At 50.6% G+C, this 15650-nt stretch overlaps 1 protein-coding gene across 5 annotated transcripts in view; it reads left to right on the top strand.

The window, feature by feature from the left end:
• Positions 1–15650, top strand: part of RGS3 (regulator of G-protein signaling 3) — a 136843-nt gene that overhangs the window by 95580 nt on the left and 25613 nt on the right. The window contains exon 1 of one of the 5 annotated variants that reach the window (XM_008568735.1): positions 8617–8717. The exons of 3 other annotated variants lie outside the window; for them this stretch is intronic. In XM_008568735.1, coding sequence (XP_008566957.1) covers positions 8664–8717 — 54 coding nt within the window. In that variant the 5' untranslated portion in view covers positions 8617–8663. Of the gene's footprint in view, positions 1–8616; positions 8718–9038; positions 9106–15650 lie in introns of those variants that run through there. One more of the 5 variants, XM_008568736.1, reaches the window with a different exon arrangement.

Below are 15650 nucleotides of genomic sequence, written 5' to 3'. Positions count from 1 at the left end.
TTTAACTGTCAATTGTGTTATCAATATTATCACTAGTTAAGTCTGTAAATGTCTCTGGCTTCCTTGCTTACCACTGTCTCTCGTACACCACCTCATCTCATTCATGACTTCTTGATTTTGATTTACTTTTGTATGGTGATCTTTCTTTGAGTAATTTTTCCAGAAAGGGTCTGTGGGTGGTATACTTTCTTAGTCATCATAAGTTTGAAAGTATTTGCCTTCATGTCTGAGTCATAGTTTGCTTGAATAGAAAATTCCAACCTAATAGTCCTTTTCTCCCAGAAACCTGAGAGCAGTGCTCTGTGGTTTCCCAGCATTTAGTGTTATAAGAAGTGCAATGTTCACTTGATTCTCTAAAATTTCTTTATGGAAACAAGCAGGATTCTGCTTTCCAATCTTGAGAATTCAGAAATTTCACTAGATTATTTCTAGTTGTTTGTTCTCTTTTGGCAATTTTTTTTTTTTTTTTGCTGCTAAGTAAACCCTTTCATTCTGAAGATCCAATTCTTCCTTTATTTCAGGGAAATTTTCCTCTATTAATTTTTGAAATTGTTTATTTTCAATGTGTTCAGTCCCTTTTTCTGGAATTCCTACTACAAATAATAATAATAGTGTGACTAATAATAATAATAATAATGGCACCTAACATTTATTGAGTGTGCTTTCCTTCTGCTATAATATGTAATCTTCCCAACACTATTGTTATTATCCTCAATTTATAGGTGAGAAAACAAAGGAAAGGAGCGGTTAAGTAGATTGTACAAGGTCTCCCAGCAAGGAGATGTAGGCCATGCTCCAAATCCCGGCATCTGGCTCCAGAACTGTGTTCTTAGCTACTACCTTATACTCACTGTCTGTTAAATCCAAACCCCAGACTCGACTCTGACCCTGATCTCAGTACCCTTCAGTGAAAATGTTGAGTGTTAGCAACTAGAGACTCTATAACCAGTGGTGGAAACACGGGGATGCTTGGATGGTAGAGCTGAAACAGACAGGGACACAGAGGCCCAGAGAGGGCCAGGGATTGTCAGAGGTTCTCCAGTGAATTTAGAGTTGGGAATCTTCTCCTCCATCCCTTTCCCTCTCTTTCAGGCACCTTCTTCAGGCCTCATCTGTGCTCCTGGGACTATCACGTGGTCTCCTTATGATTTCCCTATTCCTACTCCTGTTCCTTTAGTCACCTCTCTTAACAGCAGCTGAGACAATTTGAGAGTTTCCTATAGAGCAAACCCAGTCACCTCATTGCTGAATGTTTGTTGAATGACTACATAAATGAACAAATAATTTTACAGTTCCTGTTGTTATCAGACTCTGTGCTAAATCCTGGTGATACTGTATGCATTAGTCAGGAAGCTACCAGTTACAAGTGACAAAAACTCAACTCAAATTAGCTTCAGCCAGTAAATGGAATTTATTGGATTATGGAGGGTAGCCTTTGGGCGTAGTTGGATTCAGGCTGGAGCAATGTCACCACGAATTGGCCTCATCCTCTCCAGCTCTTGGTTCTACCTGCTTATGTGTTGGCTCACTCCCTTAGTGGTGGCGGTATAATGGCCAGAAATACCAGGATTATGGCCTTACAGTTTGACTCCTTCTTTCATTTTAACAATATTCCCTGGGCCTGGGTTTTATTGGCCAAGTTGGATCATGTGCCCATCTCAGTCACTGAAGGCAGTGGGATGGGACAAACTAATTGGCTGCAGCCTGGGTCATATGCCCATCCCTGGAATGGAAGATGGGTCAGTTCCCTATAAACCACCTCGTTTGAGAATGAGGGAGGGAAGGGAAGTTCCTCAGAGGGCAAAGAAGGATGAATGGAGGGGCTGGTCAGGCAAAAACCTCAGGTGTCTTCCACTTTGTGGCTCATCAACAAACACGGTCCTCATCCTAGAGCTAACAATCTAGTGTGGTGAAAGTACAATTGGGGAGACAGACACCAACCAACGATGAACAATATATAATGAATCGATGAGAGCTGTGACAGAAGGCACTTTGTGGCTCATCAACAAACACGGTCCTCATCCTAGAGCTAACAATCTAGTGTGGTGAAAGGACAATTGGGGAGACAGACACCAACCAACGATGAACAATATATAATGAATCGATGAGAGCTGTGACAGAAGGTGCAATGAGAGCGCCTATCGGGAGGACCTGGTCAGGGACATGAGGAAAGTTTCTGATGGATGGGGCAGGGTTTGGGGTATAAGAAGGATTGTTCTAGGTGAGGACCTTAAACAGACCAGTGTAGGTGGAGGAATGAGGAAGGGTGACGGAGCATGAGAGAGGCCGAAGTGTTCAGGGTCAGATGGTGGGGCCTGAGAAGCTATGGTAAGGAGTTTGAACTTGGTCCTGAGGGCAGCAGGAGCTGCCATGGTTGAATTAGCATTGCCGAAAGCCCACACTCGCCTCATGCAGGAGAATGGCTTGAAGGAGGGCAGGGTGAGAGGCAGGGAGCAGTGTGGAGCTATTGCCCTCAGCCAGGGAGAGGTAGTGGGGGCTTGGACTAGGGTGGAGGTGCCAGGGACTGAGAGACGTGAATGGTCCAAGTGATGTGTGGAAGGAGGGATCTACAAGCTTTGGTAATTAGTTGGATGGGGTGTGTTTAGGAGAAGATGACGCTCAAGAGTCTGGTTCAGGCAGGCAGGGGACTGGTGATACCATGCCGTGAGCTGGGAGTAGTGGAGAAGGAACAGTTTGTGTGGCATGGTTGTCACTGTCAGTGTAAGTATTATGATAGAGTCCAAGTTAGTGAGTTCTCACGTGGCCATTTAAATCAGGGCTTCTTAAACTACCTGAGGTGAAAGGCCTTATGCTTCTGCGGGATTCACAGTACATGGGACTTATTATACTTGTTTGACAACAGCTGAACTGGTCCATACCCTGTTCAATGAGACCAGTCCACTGATCTCATGCTTGGATGTGGCAATGTCAGGTTGCCATGAAACATTCTAAACACTCTCGATTTTGCTACTTATCTCATTGCAGACCAGTAACAAGCAGTTTGTGAACCAGTACCATTCTGCAGACCACATGCTGAGTGGACTGATCTAGTCTAACCCCAGCGTACATTTTAGAGACAGGGAAACTGAAACTGAGGTTCAGAAAGGGGGGTGGCCTTGCCCCAGGATTTGCAGAAGGCAGTAGCAAAGTTAGCATCTTGGTCCAGTCTCTCCCTCACTGACCCTCTGTTTTGATGGCCTGGGCTCAAGCCAACGGTCCCAGCAGTGGGTGGACCTGGGGGAGTGCATGAATGATCTGTGTCTAGCAGCCAAGGCCACAGGGCGGGCCTCCCCATGGCTGAGTCAGTGGCTCTGTGCTGAACACTTCCCAGGAACTCAGGTTGTCAGGACACAGCCCAGCTCTGGAGCTGGCACAAGCACAGTGGGTTGAGGATTGCTCCCAAAAACCTGATATCTCAGGCCAGCATGTGGCTGGTTGGCCTGGAGCCAGGCAGGGAGATGGTCATGGCTGCTGGCCATTTTGTGCTGCTGCAGCCGCCTAAGGTCAGGCTGAAACTGTCGAGGTGACTGTGAAGTGTGCTCCAGGCTAGAGGCAGAAGCCAGCCAGTGCCAGTCCTCAGGGCCAGCTCTGTAGGGGGACATTTGGTCTGGCTTTCACTGCATGTGGGCTTCTCCTTGCCGTGGTTGGAAGTTACAGTCTCCATTCTCAGGTTGGGAATTGTCTTTTGTAGCACGAAGTTGCTGAGGAGGAGGCAGATGGCAAGAGAAGAGACACTTAGGGAACACAAGATTGGGGCAGAATATACAGCTCAAGAGCATAGGCCTTGGAGCCATCTTGTCTGTTGTGCTATGCGTTACCATGTGATCTTTATGCACCTCAGTTTCCTCGTCTGTAAGATGGGTATGATGATAATGGCCTGTGCTCAATAAATGTGAATGATTATCAGCTATGAGTACATGCCAAGCATGTGTCAGATCCTCAAATGTTAGCCCCTCAACAGATACTATCACATTTCACTTTACTATTTACATCAGCCTTCTCCAGGTAGATTCTGTCCTTTTATAGATGATAACAATAATGACAACACAACAACAACAGCAATGATGGATCATAAGTTTGGTGCACTTACTGTGTACCAGACATCCCACATGCACCACCTCATTTGGTCCTCTACAGGCCTCAGTGAGGCAGATGGTAATAGACCATTTTACAGACGAGGAAACTGAGACTCAGAGACATTTAAGTGAATTGCCCAAGATAATTCACACTCAGAGTTTTTGGACTCCAAATGCTGTGTTCTTTCTAAATACCACTGACCGAGCTGATTCCTTTAGTGAGCCCAGAGGGGCATGGGACTGACCAATGTAGGGGAGGAGTGGGGTTGGGGACACTGTTCACCCATTCCCTGGCCTCGTTTCAGAGATGGAAGACTGAGCTTGGAAGGAGAAGGGACTTACCTGGGTTCTGCAAGGTATAAACCAGATTTTCCTGTGAACTAGGACCTGAGGATACCTGCTGTTTTATCCCACCCCACCACTTGTGGCATGTATCCCAGAAACAAGGCACATGCCACCAGGAAGAGCAAGGCCCATGCCTGTAGCAGATAGTGGGAGAATGTGTCCCGCTGCTCTCGGTTAGGGCTCTAGAGGCCAAAACATGTCAGGACAATCCCTGCTTGCAGCATCAGTGCCCGAATCTGCCATGCCCACCCTCCAAGTTCCGTCCTAGGAGCAGGCCTGCTTCCCTGCCAGCTCTGTGTCCTCAGTTCCTAGTACAGGCTCTGGCACATAGTAGGGATTCAGTGGTTATTGAAGTAACTAACTAAAGTTTCTTGGCTGACTCTGGTGGGAAGGGCATTTCTGCATGGAGTCTGTAGATCGCCAAACCAGGGCTGTAAGCCCCAGTGAGTAAATGCCCAGAACTTTCTAAATGCATTAGCAGATTCAAAGCTTGGGCTGGGGTGGGCGTACACAGACACTTCCACAGAGTTTCAAAGAACAACGCAGGGTCATTACCTTCTTACGCAGCAAGTTGAAGCAGGGGCAGGGCTTTGTAGAAGGTGAAGCCAGTGTGTACTGGTACAGGCTTGGGATGTCTGAGGATAATGAAAGCCTAAGCAGCTGCTGGCAGGTGTAAGGGGATGGTCTTAGTCTGTCAGGAATGCTCTGGAATTTCTGGGACCACACCTCTCCTTGCTTCTGCTCCGTATCTGCCATAGCAGCATCACCCTCTTCCCTACTCCGGTACAAAATCCCAGTGGACTTTGGTTCAGAACCCAGGATGCAGAAGCTCCTTAAATAACTTTGGCAGGTGCCCTTCTTTCTTTGAGGAGGCCACTGTTAAAGCTTTGCTTCCCCCAGGTGGAGTCTGCATGAGGAAGGCAAGTCGGTTTTTGTCTGTGCATGGCTCATGATGGGGTCTTGGGAGCACAAACCCAGGAGTACTGGGCTTAACACAGAGGAGGCAGTAAGGAAAGACAGTGGAAACCTTGCCATGGTGTGGGCTGCAGGGGAGCAGCCTCCCCTGGCACCTGGGCTGCATCCTCAGGCTGCTGCTGTATCTCCCTAAGAGCCTCTCTGGAGCCTTGGGCTCTGCCTAGAGGTGCTGCCTTCCAAAATTGGGAGGTGGGTCCCCACTGACCCTCCCTGGTCCTAGCCCTGGGAGGTGCTGCCAACTTGTCTGAACAGTGGGGAGTTTGCCTGCATGGTTGGGCTGTCCAGCCAGCCGGCTTCTCGATATAACTGGAAGGTTAGTCTGTCCCGTGGGCTGCCCTGTGCAATGGTGCAGGACACAGTGGCAAGTGAACTGGGTTCTGCACTTACTAGTGTGTGACTTTGGGCAGGTTTCATAATCTCTCTATGTCTCTGTTTACTCATCTGTAAAATGTGGATATTAGAAATCATATCTGATAGGGTTATAAGGATTTAATAATCAATAATCAGGAAATGGTTAGAATAGTGCTGACATATAGTATGAAATAAGTGTTTGTTATATAAAATATATGGATCAATCAATGGGGTCCAGGCCCTGAGTACCCAGGTCTAACCCCTGTGGCCCATGGGCCACTTAGATTTTACTACTTTCTTGATCCCAATTCCTCCTGTACTGAACAGCACTATCATTTGTTTAAGTATGTCTGGGAAGCATTGGGATGTGGTGGAAGGAGCATTGGACTGTGAGTTAGCAATCCCTGGTCCTGGCCCTGCCACTCAGTCGCTCTCTCTCCTTAGGAGAGTCACTTTTCCTCTCAGGGCCTTAGTTTCACTGTCTGTAAATAGGGCACAGGAGTGAAAGATATCCAGGGGCCCTCCGGCTTGGATAGCCTGGCCTGTCAGTGACTCCCTCAGACTGTATGCTAGGGGGCCACTAGCTCTGCGGGCTTGTATCTGGAGCTAGGGGAGGCAGACAGCAGTGGCTGCCCTGGGGCTCCCCCAGAAACAAGAAGCTCCCCTAGCCTAGCCTGCAGGCTCCTGAACCTTGAGTACTGAGCTGCTCTGCCCTTTCCTCATTAGGCTGTGGTTCAGGGTATTGATGAAAGTGTTCTGGGCCTGTTCTGGACCCAGGCCCTGGGTTGGCAGGGCTGCTTTGTTGGTCACAGCGCAATGTCTAATTATGGACCCATTCGTCTGAGTAGGTGATTGATGCCTGTCTCCCTCACTGGACTGTCAGCTTTGTGAGTGAGTACAAGGTCCACTTATCTGTTCTCCACTGTGTCCCCAGGGCCTAGCACAGAGCCTGGTGTGTAGTTGGTGCTCTGGAATTATTTGTTGATTGAAAGAAGGTGAGGACCTAGTTGAAGTTCAAGCACACCTCTCATGTCAGAGAACCCTATATTCAGGCTCTCCACCCTAAGAAGTCTTATTTAAGCACCAGAAATTCCATAATGAGAATGAGCCAGCCCCACCAGGAATTGGTGAGCCCCGTGGGAATTGGCCATCTCCTGAGACGGGAGTGGGACACCTCACTCCTGCTTCCCAGGAGCCTACAGATGACAGTTTTCCAATCTGGAAGGTTCCTAGGCCCTGCAAGGACTGCTTTGGCTCTGCCTCTAGGGACAAGATGAAGTGTCGGTTGATGCTCACTTCGGCAGCACATATACTAAAATTGGAAAGATGAAGTGTTGGTTGGAGTTTGTAAGTGACTGACTCAGATGAGGGCTGTTCTGAGTTGACCCTGATAAAAGTTGGTTTTTCTTATACCAGCATGCATGTATGTGCTTGTATGTGTGAGAGAGACAGGAATAGAGCATCAGACATAGAAAGAGGCAGAGAGACAGGAGAGACGCTGAGACTACTATAGGGAGAGTAAGAGATAGAGGGACAGTGCTTCAGCTTAGGGTGGCTGAGATGGGGTGGTGTGAAGACAAGAGGGTAGGGGCTCCTTCTGCCCATGTTCTTCTGTGCTGACATCCCAGGGTTCCTGCTGCCCAGGTGGAAACCAGCCATGGCATGGGCACTCCTAACTTGGGCCCCAGGGACAGCCCAGGGTGCATTTGTCAGCATCAGACAACAGGCTGCAGGGGCCACAGCAGCAGTATCAGGGAGCAGCGTTGTGCTGGCAAAGCAGCTTCTCGCAGTGAGGGGGCTGTACGGTGGTGACGGGTGGGCACCCTGGAGCTGGACCAACTGGTCTTCAATCTCGGTTTCATAGCCAACCAGCTGTGCGACTGTGGGGAACTTCCTCTGCCATTCTGTACCTTGGATTCTTCATCCGTAAATGGAGTAACAATAGTCCCCGCCTCACAAGGTGCTGGTGAGGATGAAGTGAATTAATGCAGGCAAAGCTTTTGGAACAGGGCCTGGCACAGAGTTCTTGCTCAAGGAAGGGGATCCAAGAGCCAGCTCATTGGATACTGTATTAATCCCACAGGTGGGCAGGTCAAGGGTTACCAGCCCCATTGTACAGGGAAAGAAACCAAGGCTCAGAGATACTCAGTCAAGCAGTGCTGGAGCTGGACTGCAACTGGGGGCCTTGTCTGCCTCACCCTTTCACCGCTCCTGCTGCAGGCCCTCCATTAGGGATGTCTCCTTCACTCTTGGTTGTAACTTTTGGGCTGTTGTAATGTGCCCCTCTCAGCCATGATACTGGGGAGAGGAAGCCTCAAGCTCTCTGGCCATCGTGGATTCCCCAGAATTCGGCACACCAAGGGCCCAATAAAAACAGCTGCATCCAGCTGTCCTGGGTGGTGCTGCTGGGAGGTGACTAAAGTTGCCTCTCCCCCCGACCCCAGGGGCGGTCACATCCTCAGAGTCAGCGTGTGCTGTCTGCAGGACCCTGGGTTCAATTGCAGCTGCCCACTGGGAGGAGAGCAGCGTGGGGGTGGGGGTGTGACAGGGAAGCCTCCGTGATTGGCTCGGTCCTGCCAGGGAGCGGCAGCCGCGGCTTTGCACGCTGCCCCAGCCAGGAGAGCCCTCAGGATGTGTGCGGGGTGGAGCCGGCTGGGATCCCAGTGCCGGGGGTGCCGCCGGGTGGGAGGAGGGCTGCCTCTCCCTCTGGAGCAGCACTTTGGGTCCAGCTGGGGCCCTGGGGACGGGCTGCAGGGGACCCAGGGCCCACGTTTGTGAGTGTGTGAGCATGTAACCGAGGAGCCGGCTCAGCCCCTTGCAGGCTGAAGGACGGGCTGGCTGAGGACTCTTCCTTGAGACATCCTGGGCTCCTTCTCGGATGAAAGTGGTTTGGGAAATCACAGAGTTTTCTCTTTGATGGAAGCAAGAAATCCAGCCTCTCTCCAGAGTGGTGGCAGCCGGCTGGACAGGGTGTGTGTTTGGGAAGGGCGCTGGAGGAGGAGGAGGAGGAGGAGGAGGAAGAGGAGGACAGGGAGGAGGAGCAGGAGGAAGGGAGGAGGACCGGGTGATGCAAGGGTTTTGAAAACGCTACCTAGATGTGGGAGGTGGAACCTGGTCATTTGGTTCTGCTTTTCCCAGCAGGTATCGCTCCCCTGGGGAACTTGGGTAAGTCCATAAATAGCTCTGCTGACACAAAGGAGCTCTGTCTGGGGAAGGCAGCTGCTTGACACGGCCGCCAGGAGCTGCCACAGCCTCGGCTGCCCGCCCGCCCGCGGGAGGAGCCGGGTGGAGACCCGGGCGGGCGGGCTGGCAGGAGCAGCAGCCCAGAGTCGCCTGGGTCCCTGCTGGAGTGTGCTGGGTAGGTGCCTCGGTGACAGGGGTATATGTGTGGTGGGCGGGGGACACTTGTCCAAGCCACCCCGTGCCCCTGGTTCTATTGTTTCTTCCCCAGGGCAGCCATTGATAGGCATGTTGCAACCCCAACCGTTTGTGTTTTGCTCTGAGATAGCTCTGTGTGTGTGTGAGTGTGTGTGCATCTCAGAGGGTGGGGGCCCTGCAGGGCTAGGGGGCATGCTTCCACTGTTTGCTGCTTCCCACTTTTAGGCTGGCCAGCTAGCTTTTCTTTCTGAGAGAGACAAGGAATGTTTGGTGACCGAGAAGTCGGGACAGTGCATGGGGAGGGAGCACTCAGCCATAATGTTGGCTGTTGTATCAGGGATGCTGGCCACACACCAGGCACTGGGAATGGCAGTTCTTGCCTAGTTCTACTGGCTGGGAAAGAGGTGGTCCCCGGGACTAGTCTTGGAAGGTTGCCTCTGATCCCTGAGACTTGGCTTCTGCTGAAATGTACACTGGAAGTGCAAGCAGGGATGTTCTGCCTCCTGAGCTCAAACCCTTCGGGAAAGGGCTTGCACCTGCTCCCTTGGCTCCAGCTGAGACCTGTAAAGAAGGGCATAGTGGTTAGAGACCCATTCACCACACAGAGCCAGCCACTACAAGCAGAGAGAGGCTAACTCTTTTCTCAGTTTGGAGGCTCCACATCTCTATTCTTCTCCCGAGGTGTCCAGAAAAAACCCTTGAACCATAGGATCCAGGACTGGAGGGGGAACCTGGGCCCAGAAAGGGGAGGGGCCTTATCCACTTCAAACAGCAGATCTGTGGCTGAGCCAGGACCAGGATGGAGGACAGCTGCCTCTTAGCACAGTGAGGACAGGACAGGTGGGAACCCATTCCTCTGACCAGAGCTAAGTGATTCAGCTTTGAATCTGGCACTCCCGGCTTGAGATGCCTGGCTTGGTACAGGGCCACTAGGCCCCTCAGCAATTCTTACACTTTCTTCATTCTGCTGCCTTCGGGCTTTATGGCTGAGGGACTACCTGGCTCCCCTGTCATGATGGCTGGAGAAGATACATCTCCTAGGAGGAAGGAGCTGCAGAAGCCTGCCCCACCGATGCCTGTGGGATCTCAGCCAAGGCACTGCAGCCGTAGTCAAAGTTTCCACCAGGGCCCTTTGAGTCTTCCTCACCCAGCCAAGGGGCACCTCCCCTCTTCCCCAGCCCTAGCACATGGCATGGCTTAGCTTAGGGCGGGCCCTCCAGGGAACCAAGTTCTACAGCAGGGCTTGCTGCAGGCCCAGCTGGCATCCGAGAAGCAGGCAGATAGTGAGGATGAAAGCAGTTGAGGCCAGTGACCACCACTTGTTGGAAAGTCTCAAGGGCTTTGAGCCAGGAATCGTTGATGGGGCTGCCAATTATAAGTACGTGGTATCAGTGAAATCACTGCACTTCCCAGCTTTTTTGTCTTTGCACATGCTGTTCCATCTGCCTGGAAAGCCCCTCTTAATCTTACCCAAATGTCCACTACTAGAATGAAAACTCCAGCTGGAATAAGTCTGTCCATTGGTGGTGGCAGCCATGGTGATTGCTTCGTGTCCTACTATGCAAGATCTGGGCCTTATTCATCCTTTAGTCCCAAGGGCCTTGTCTAAAGTCGAGGGCATGGTTGGAGAGTGGTGTTGAATTATCCTGGCTAGGGTGGGTTTTCCTTGAGGACAAAAACTGATGTCCAAGTCACCTCTTTGCCTATCTCCTAGGCCTGTGCCTGGCAGAGAGGGCCTGGCAAGGAGCCCCTTTAGGAAGGGCCCTAGTCTCTGCATGTCAGGGTTGCATCCATAGGGCCATGGGCTTGAGGGCTGGATTTGACAGCACACTGGGGGTCATGTTGGGCTGGGAGGTGTCCCTACCATAACCTAGGCCATGGAGCCTGGAGAAGACAGCCCTGGCTGGTTGGAATGCCAGGCTCATGGGCCTTTGTAAAACTACAGGGGCTTAGAGCTCAGCTCTCTGGACCCTCTTGGGATGGTGCCAACCAGGGTGGATCTGGGAGGACTGATTCTCAGCCAGTGTTCTGCCAGCCTCCCCCAGAAGAGGCATGGCTGAGGAGGGAGAGCCCATGCCCAGCTTGGGTCCTGAAGGCTGCTGCCCACTTGGTCTCCCAAGGCCCGGGAGATGGCACAGTCTGTCTGCTTTCTGGATAGAGATAGATAGGGGACTGAGGCAGGAGAGGAAGAACTTGCCTGAGGTTATGTACGACTCAGCAGCAAAGCAGAGACTAGAACTTGGTCTCCCAAGGCCCGGGAGATGGCACAGTCTGTCTGCTTTCTGGATAGAGATAGATAGTGGACTGAGGCAGGAGAGGAAGAACTTGCCTGAGGTTATGTACGACTCAGCAGCAAAGCAGAGACTAGATCCCAGGTCTCTGTTTCTCCAGCCAAGTTCGCTATACTGCACCAGCTGGATGTCTCAGAGCACCTGGGTTTTATCTTCGGGCGCCCTCTTTTTTGTACTCACTGGTGATACATCCCTTTTTGGACCTCTGGGCTTACTGACTAGAGCCCTTCTGTCCTCTGGAAAAACAATGTATGCAGTAGAGAAAGCCCTTGGTCAATAGGCACTGAGGCGCCATCTAGTCCCTGTTCACTGGATGATCTCAGGCAAATACACTTCTTTCTCTGGCTCAGTTTCCCCTTTGGAGCAACCAAGGAGTGGACCAGGTATTGCCAGACCCCTTGCAGTCATCTGATTCTCATTCTCTGCAGACATTTTCCTCTTCCTGGATTCCAACCATCAGGGGTCAAGGTCAGGGTCTGGCTCCGCAGGGAAGCAGCCCCCAACCTGTTAGTCAGGTGCTTCTGGGCAGAAGTCTTCTCATGCAAGCTGCAGCCCAGGCTGAAGCTGAGAGGTTTGTTGTTGTTTGTGGAGCCAGGCCATTTCCAAGATGTCATTGCTTGGGGAAAACCATCATTCCTCTCAGGGATAAACAAGGCTGCTATGGCTCAGCCCCCTAAGCCCAAAGAAGCTGGAGCCACTCACAGCAAGCCAGCCAGGTTCAGCCCCAGGGAGCCACTGCCTTCCTTGCATGATCAGATGTATCCAGCCTTCCATGATTGGGGTGAGGTTGGGGGCAGGATTGGGGGAGGGTTCTGGGGCCATAAGCCACCTGGGAGATCAGAGCTTCCAGGCACAGAGGAGAGGGGAGAGGGTCCCAGGACACCCTCTTCCTTCTGGCAGTGGGCCTAGGTCATCACTACAGATGTGGGGATAGCTGCCCGGTATGCCCTCTGCTCCAGAGGGCCCAGGGCTTCTTCCCTCTCCCTGCCCTTCACGGCCAGCCTGCTTGTACCTGGCACTGTGGCTCCTGAGAACTGTCAGCAGCTCCCAGCTTAGAAAGGGGGGCATGCAATAAGTTATTTGGAACTGGGCATACTTTTTACCACATAGCCAGGACTCTCTGTGGTGTCCTCAGTTACTTCTTGGTGGGGTTAGCCTCGGCCTAATAGAACAACCTTGGGCACTCAGGGAAGGGTGGCAGAGGGTGAGGGGACAAGGGGAGAGGCACAGAAAGGGCTGGTAAGAGGATCTGGTTATCAAATGGCTGGCGGGAACCTTGAGAGAAGGCTGGAGGCAGCCAGGAGAAGGACTGTAGAATAGAAGGTGGCATGGCTGTGTCACTTCTCAAGTCAAGAGCTGTAACCATGTCCAGCCAGGACACGAGATCACTTCTCAGACCTCGATTAATGGAGTTCCCAGTTAATCCAAATAGTGACTCTGTGCTATCCTCCCTCCCTCCCTCCATTCCTTCCTTCCGCATGTGTTAAGCGCATGTACTTGCCAGGAACTAGAGGTGTAGTTCTAAAAGGCCCAATCATTAATCTAGTGCCAAAGATGGGCAGGCAGGTAATAGACAGTAACAACACAGCCTTGACAGGGAGGCATAGGGGGCTGTGGGAATCCTGGGGAAACATCCATCCCAGCCTGGGAGCCTCAGCAAAGCTTCCTGCAAGAGGAGAGGCTGAATCCAGTTAAATATACACTTGCCCATGGGAGGAGCATGTCTCTGTCCCAGTCTATCCACCCCTCTGAGGTGCAGATGGGATTCCTGCCTTTGTGTGTCCAGCCATGAGCTCCTCCTTCTCTAGGGAGGCTGTCTAACGTTCTATGCAGGTACGTGGACTCTGGAGGTGAGGGCAGGCTCTCCTACCTTATAGTTGTGTGTCCTGGGGCAAGACACTGAGCCTTTCCTGCCTCCATTTCCTTAAATGAGATGACATATGTAAAGTGACATAAGACACTCTGGGTGGCACTAGCAGCGGGAGTGCCACTCGTACCTTATCTCATGGGTGGCTGTTATTAAATGCAGTGAGGTAGGTGAGGTGCCTGGCACAGGTCTGACATAGAGTAGGCATTAAGTAAACGGGAGTAGGGGGGAGGGCGGTGCCGTAGCTTTTTGCAGGGGAAACAGTTGGAATGTGCTATTAGAGATGTGTACAAAAAGCAGGGAGCTCACAGAGGAAGAGTCACTGTCCCAGCCCAGGATGCAGAGGAGAAGACACTGGGAGAAGGGTTTTGGTTTGTTTTTAAAATACTTTTTAAAATTGAAGTATAGAGTACTTACAGAAAGATTAGAAGTATACAGCTGATGAATTTTCACAAAGTGAATATGCCTGTGTAGCCCCCATCCAGGTAAAGAAATAGAATGTTTCAGCACCCTAGGACCCCCTGTTTCAGTCTGTACTGCCTCAAAGGTAACCCCTGTCCTGACTTCTATCATTGATTAAGTTTTGCCTGTCTTTGAACTTTGTGTAAATGGAATCGTTGAGCATTTATTCTTTTATGCTGACTTCTTTTGAACAGCATTTTGATGGTGAGAGTTATGCTTGTTATTGTATCGTTTTATTTTGTTCATTTTCATTGCTGTATGGTATTTCATTGTGTAAATGTACCACCGTTTAACCATTCTACTGCTGATGAACATTTGGGTGATTTGTAGTTCAGGTCTATAATGAATAGTGCTGCTGTGAATATTCTTGTGTGTCTTTTGATGCACTATCTATGCTTTCTGTTGGGTAAATACCTAAGCTTTGCAGTTGCTGATCACAGAGTTGTACATAATTATCTTTAGTAGATATCATCATATAATTTTCCAAAGTGTGACACCCGTACACTTTCAAGCCAGGTATGAGAGTGCCTGTTGCTCCACATCCTTCCCAACAGTATTGGCTTTAGATATTTCAATATCTAATTGTGGTTTTAATTTGCATTTCCTTGATGACTGATGAGATTGAGTACCTTTTCATATGTTGATTGGCCATTTGGATAACCTCTTTGCCAAGTGCCTGTTCAAGACTTTTTCCTATTTTTCCATTGGATTGTCTGTCTTTTCCTGATGGATTTGTGGGAGCTTAAAAAATATTCTGGATATGTGTTCATTGTTAGATACACACATTGTAAATGTCTTCTTTCATTGTGGGGCTTGCTTTTTCACTCTTTTAATGGTCTATTTGAAGAAGAGAAGTTCTTAATTTTAATGCAGTCCAATTTGTTAATCTTTTTCTTTTATGGAGAGTACTTGCTGAGTCCTGTTTCTTTACTTATTTGTAATGGAGGGCTGAGCCCCTGGTGCACTCGGGAGGGTGTGGTGCTGAGAGCGCGGCAGCGCTCTCGCCGCGGGTTCGGATCCTATATGGGGATGACCGGTGCGCTCACAGTGCTTACTGGCTGAGCGCGGTGTGGCTGGTGTCAAAAAGGACAAAAAAAAAAAGGTAATGGATGTATTCTCTTGTTATCTTCTAAAAGTTTTATATTTCGTATCACCATTTTACAGATGAGGAAATCAAGCCTTGAAGAGATCAAGCAGCCTGCATGAGTGCACTGAGGTAGGAGGTGGCAGAACCAGGATTTGTCTACCTCCAGGCCCCTGTTTTTCACCAGCAGTAGGCTTCCCTCCCACCACCTCTGGCACTCAGAGTCCTGTCCTCTGAGCTGTTGCTTGGAGTGAAGCCTTAGTTTTTGGGTGGGTCCCTGGTCTTCACCCATGAGGGAGAGGAAGGCAAAGAGCAGAGGGGCACCACCGTGTGCTGAACACTACTACTGCTGTGTGCCTGGCCCTGCCTCCATGTGCGCAGCAGGAGCCCTGGGAGGGGGATGTCACGCTGACTCAGTCACATGGTTATGAAGTGGGATTCAACCCCAAGTCTGTCCGATTCTAAGTGCTGGCCTTGACCACAGAGCTATTTGTGCCCTTCCCTGTGGTCTTCCTGGCATCGCAGAGCTTTTTTGTTTATCGGCCTAGTGTAGAACATCACAGAGAAGCCGTATTTCTGGCTCTCCCCACCTGGAAGTGGTCCCTGGGTGGACACAGTTTGAGAGGGTCTCCAGGTGAATGGAGTTCTGCACCACCCCTATCCCCTCTAGGTTGGTCAGACTCCAGCCCCTCAATCTCCAACCATTTGGGATAAGAGCAGGGCCCCTGGATCTGGTGTTGCTTACCACTGCCTAGCACAGTCTCCAGTGCTTAGCACAGTACCTGGCCCAGGTAGGTGCTCAGGAAGCATCCTTTGAAGGA

Source organism: Galeopterus variegatus, unplaced genomic scaffold (genome assembly GCF_000696425.1).
Source record: "Galeopterus variegatus unplaced genomic scaffold, G_variegatus-3.0.2 Scaffold437, whole genome shotgun sequence".
NCBI lineage: Eukaryota > Metazoa > Chordata > Mammalia > Dermoptera > Cynocephalidae > Galeopterus > Galeopterus variegatus.
This window is presented reverse-complemented; position numbering and strand designations above follow the sequence as displayed.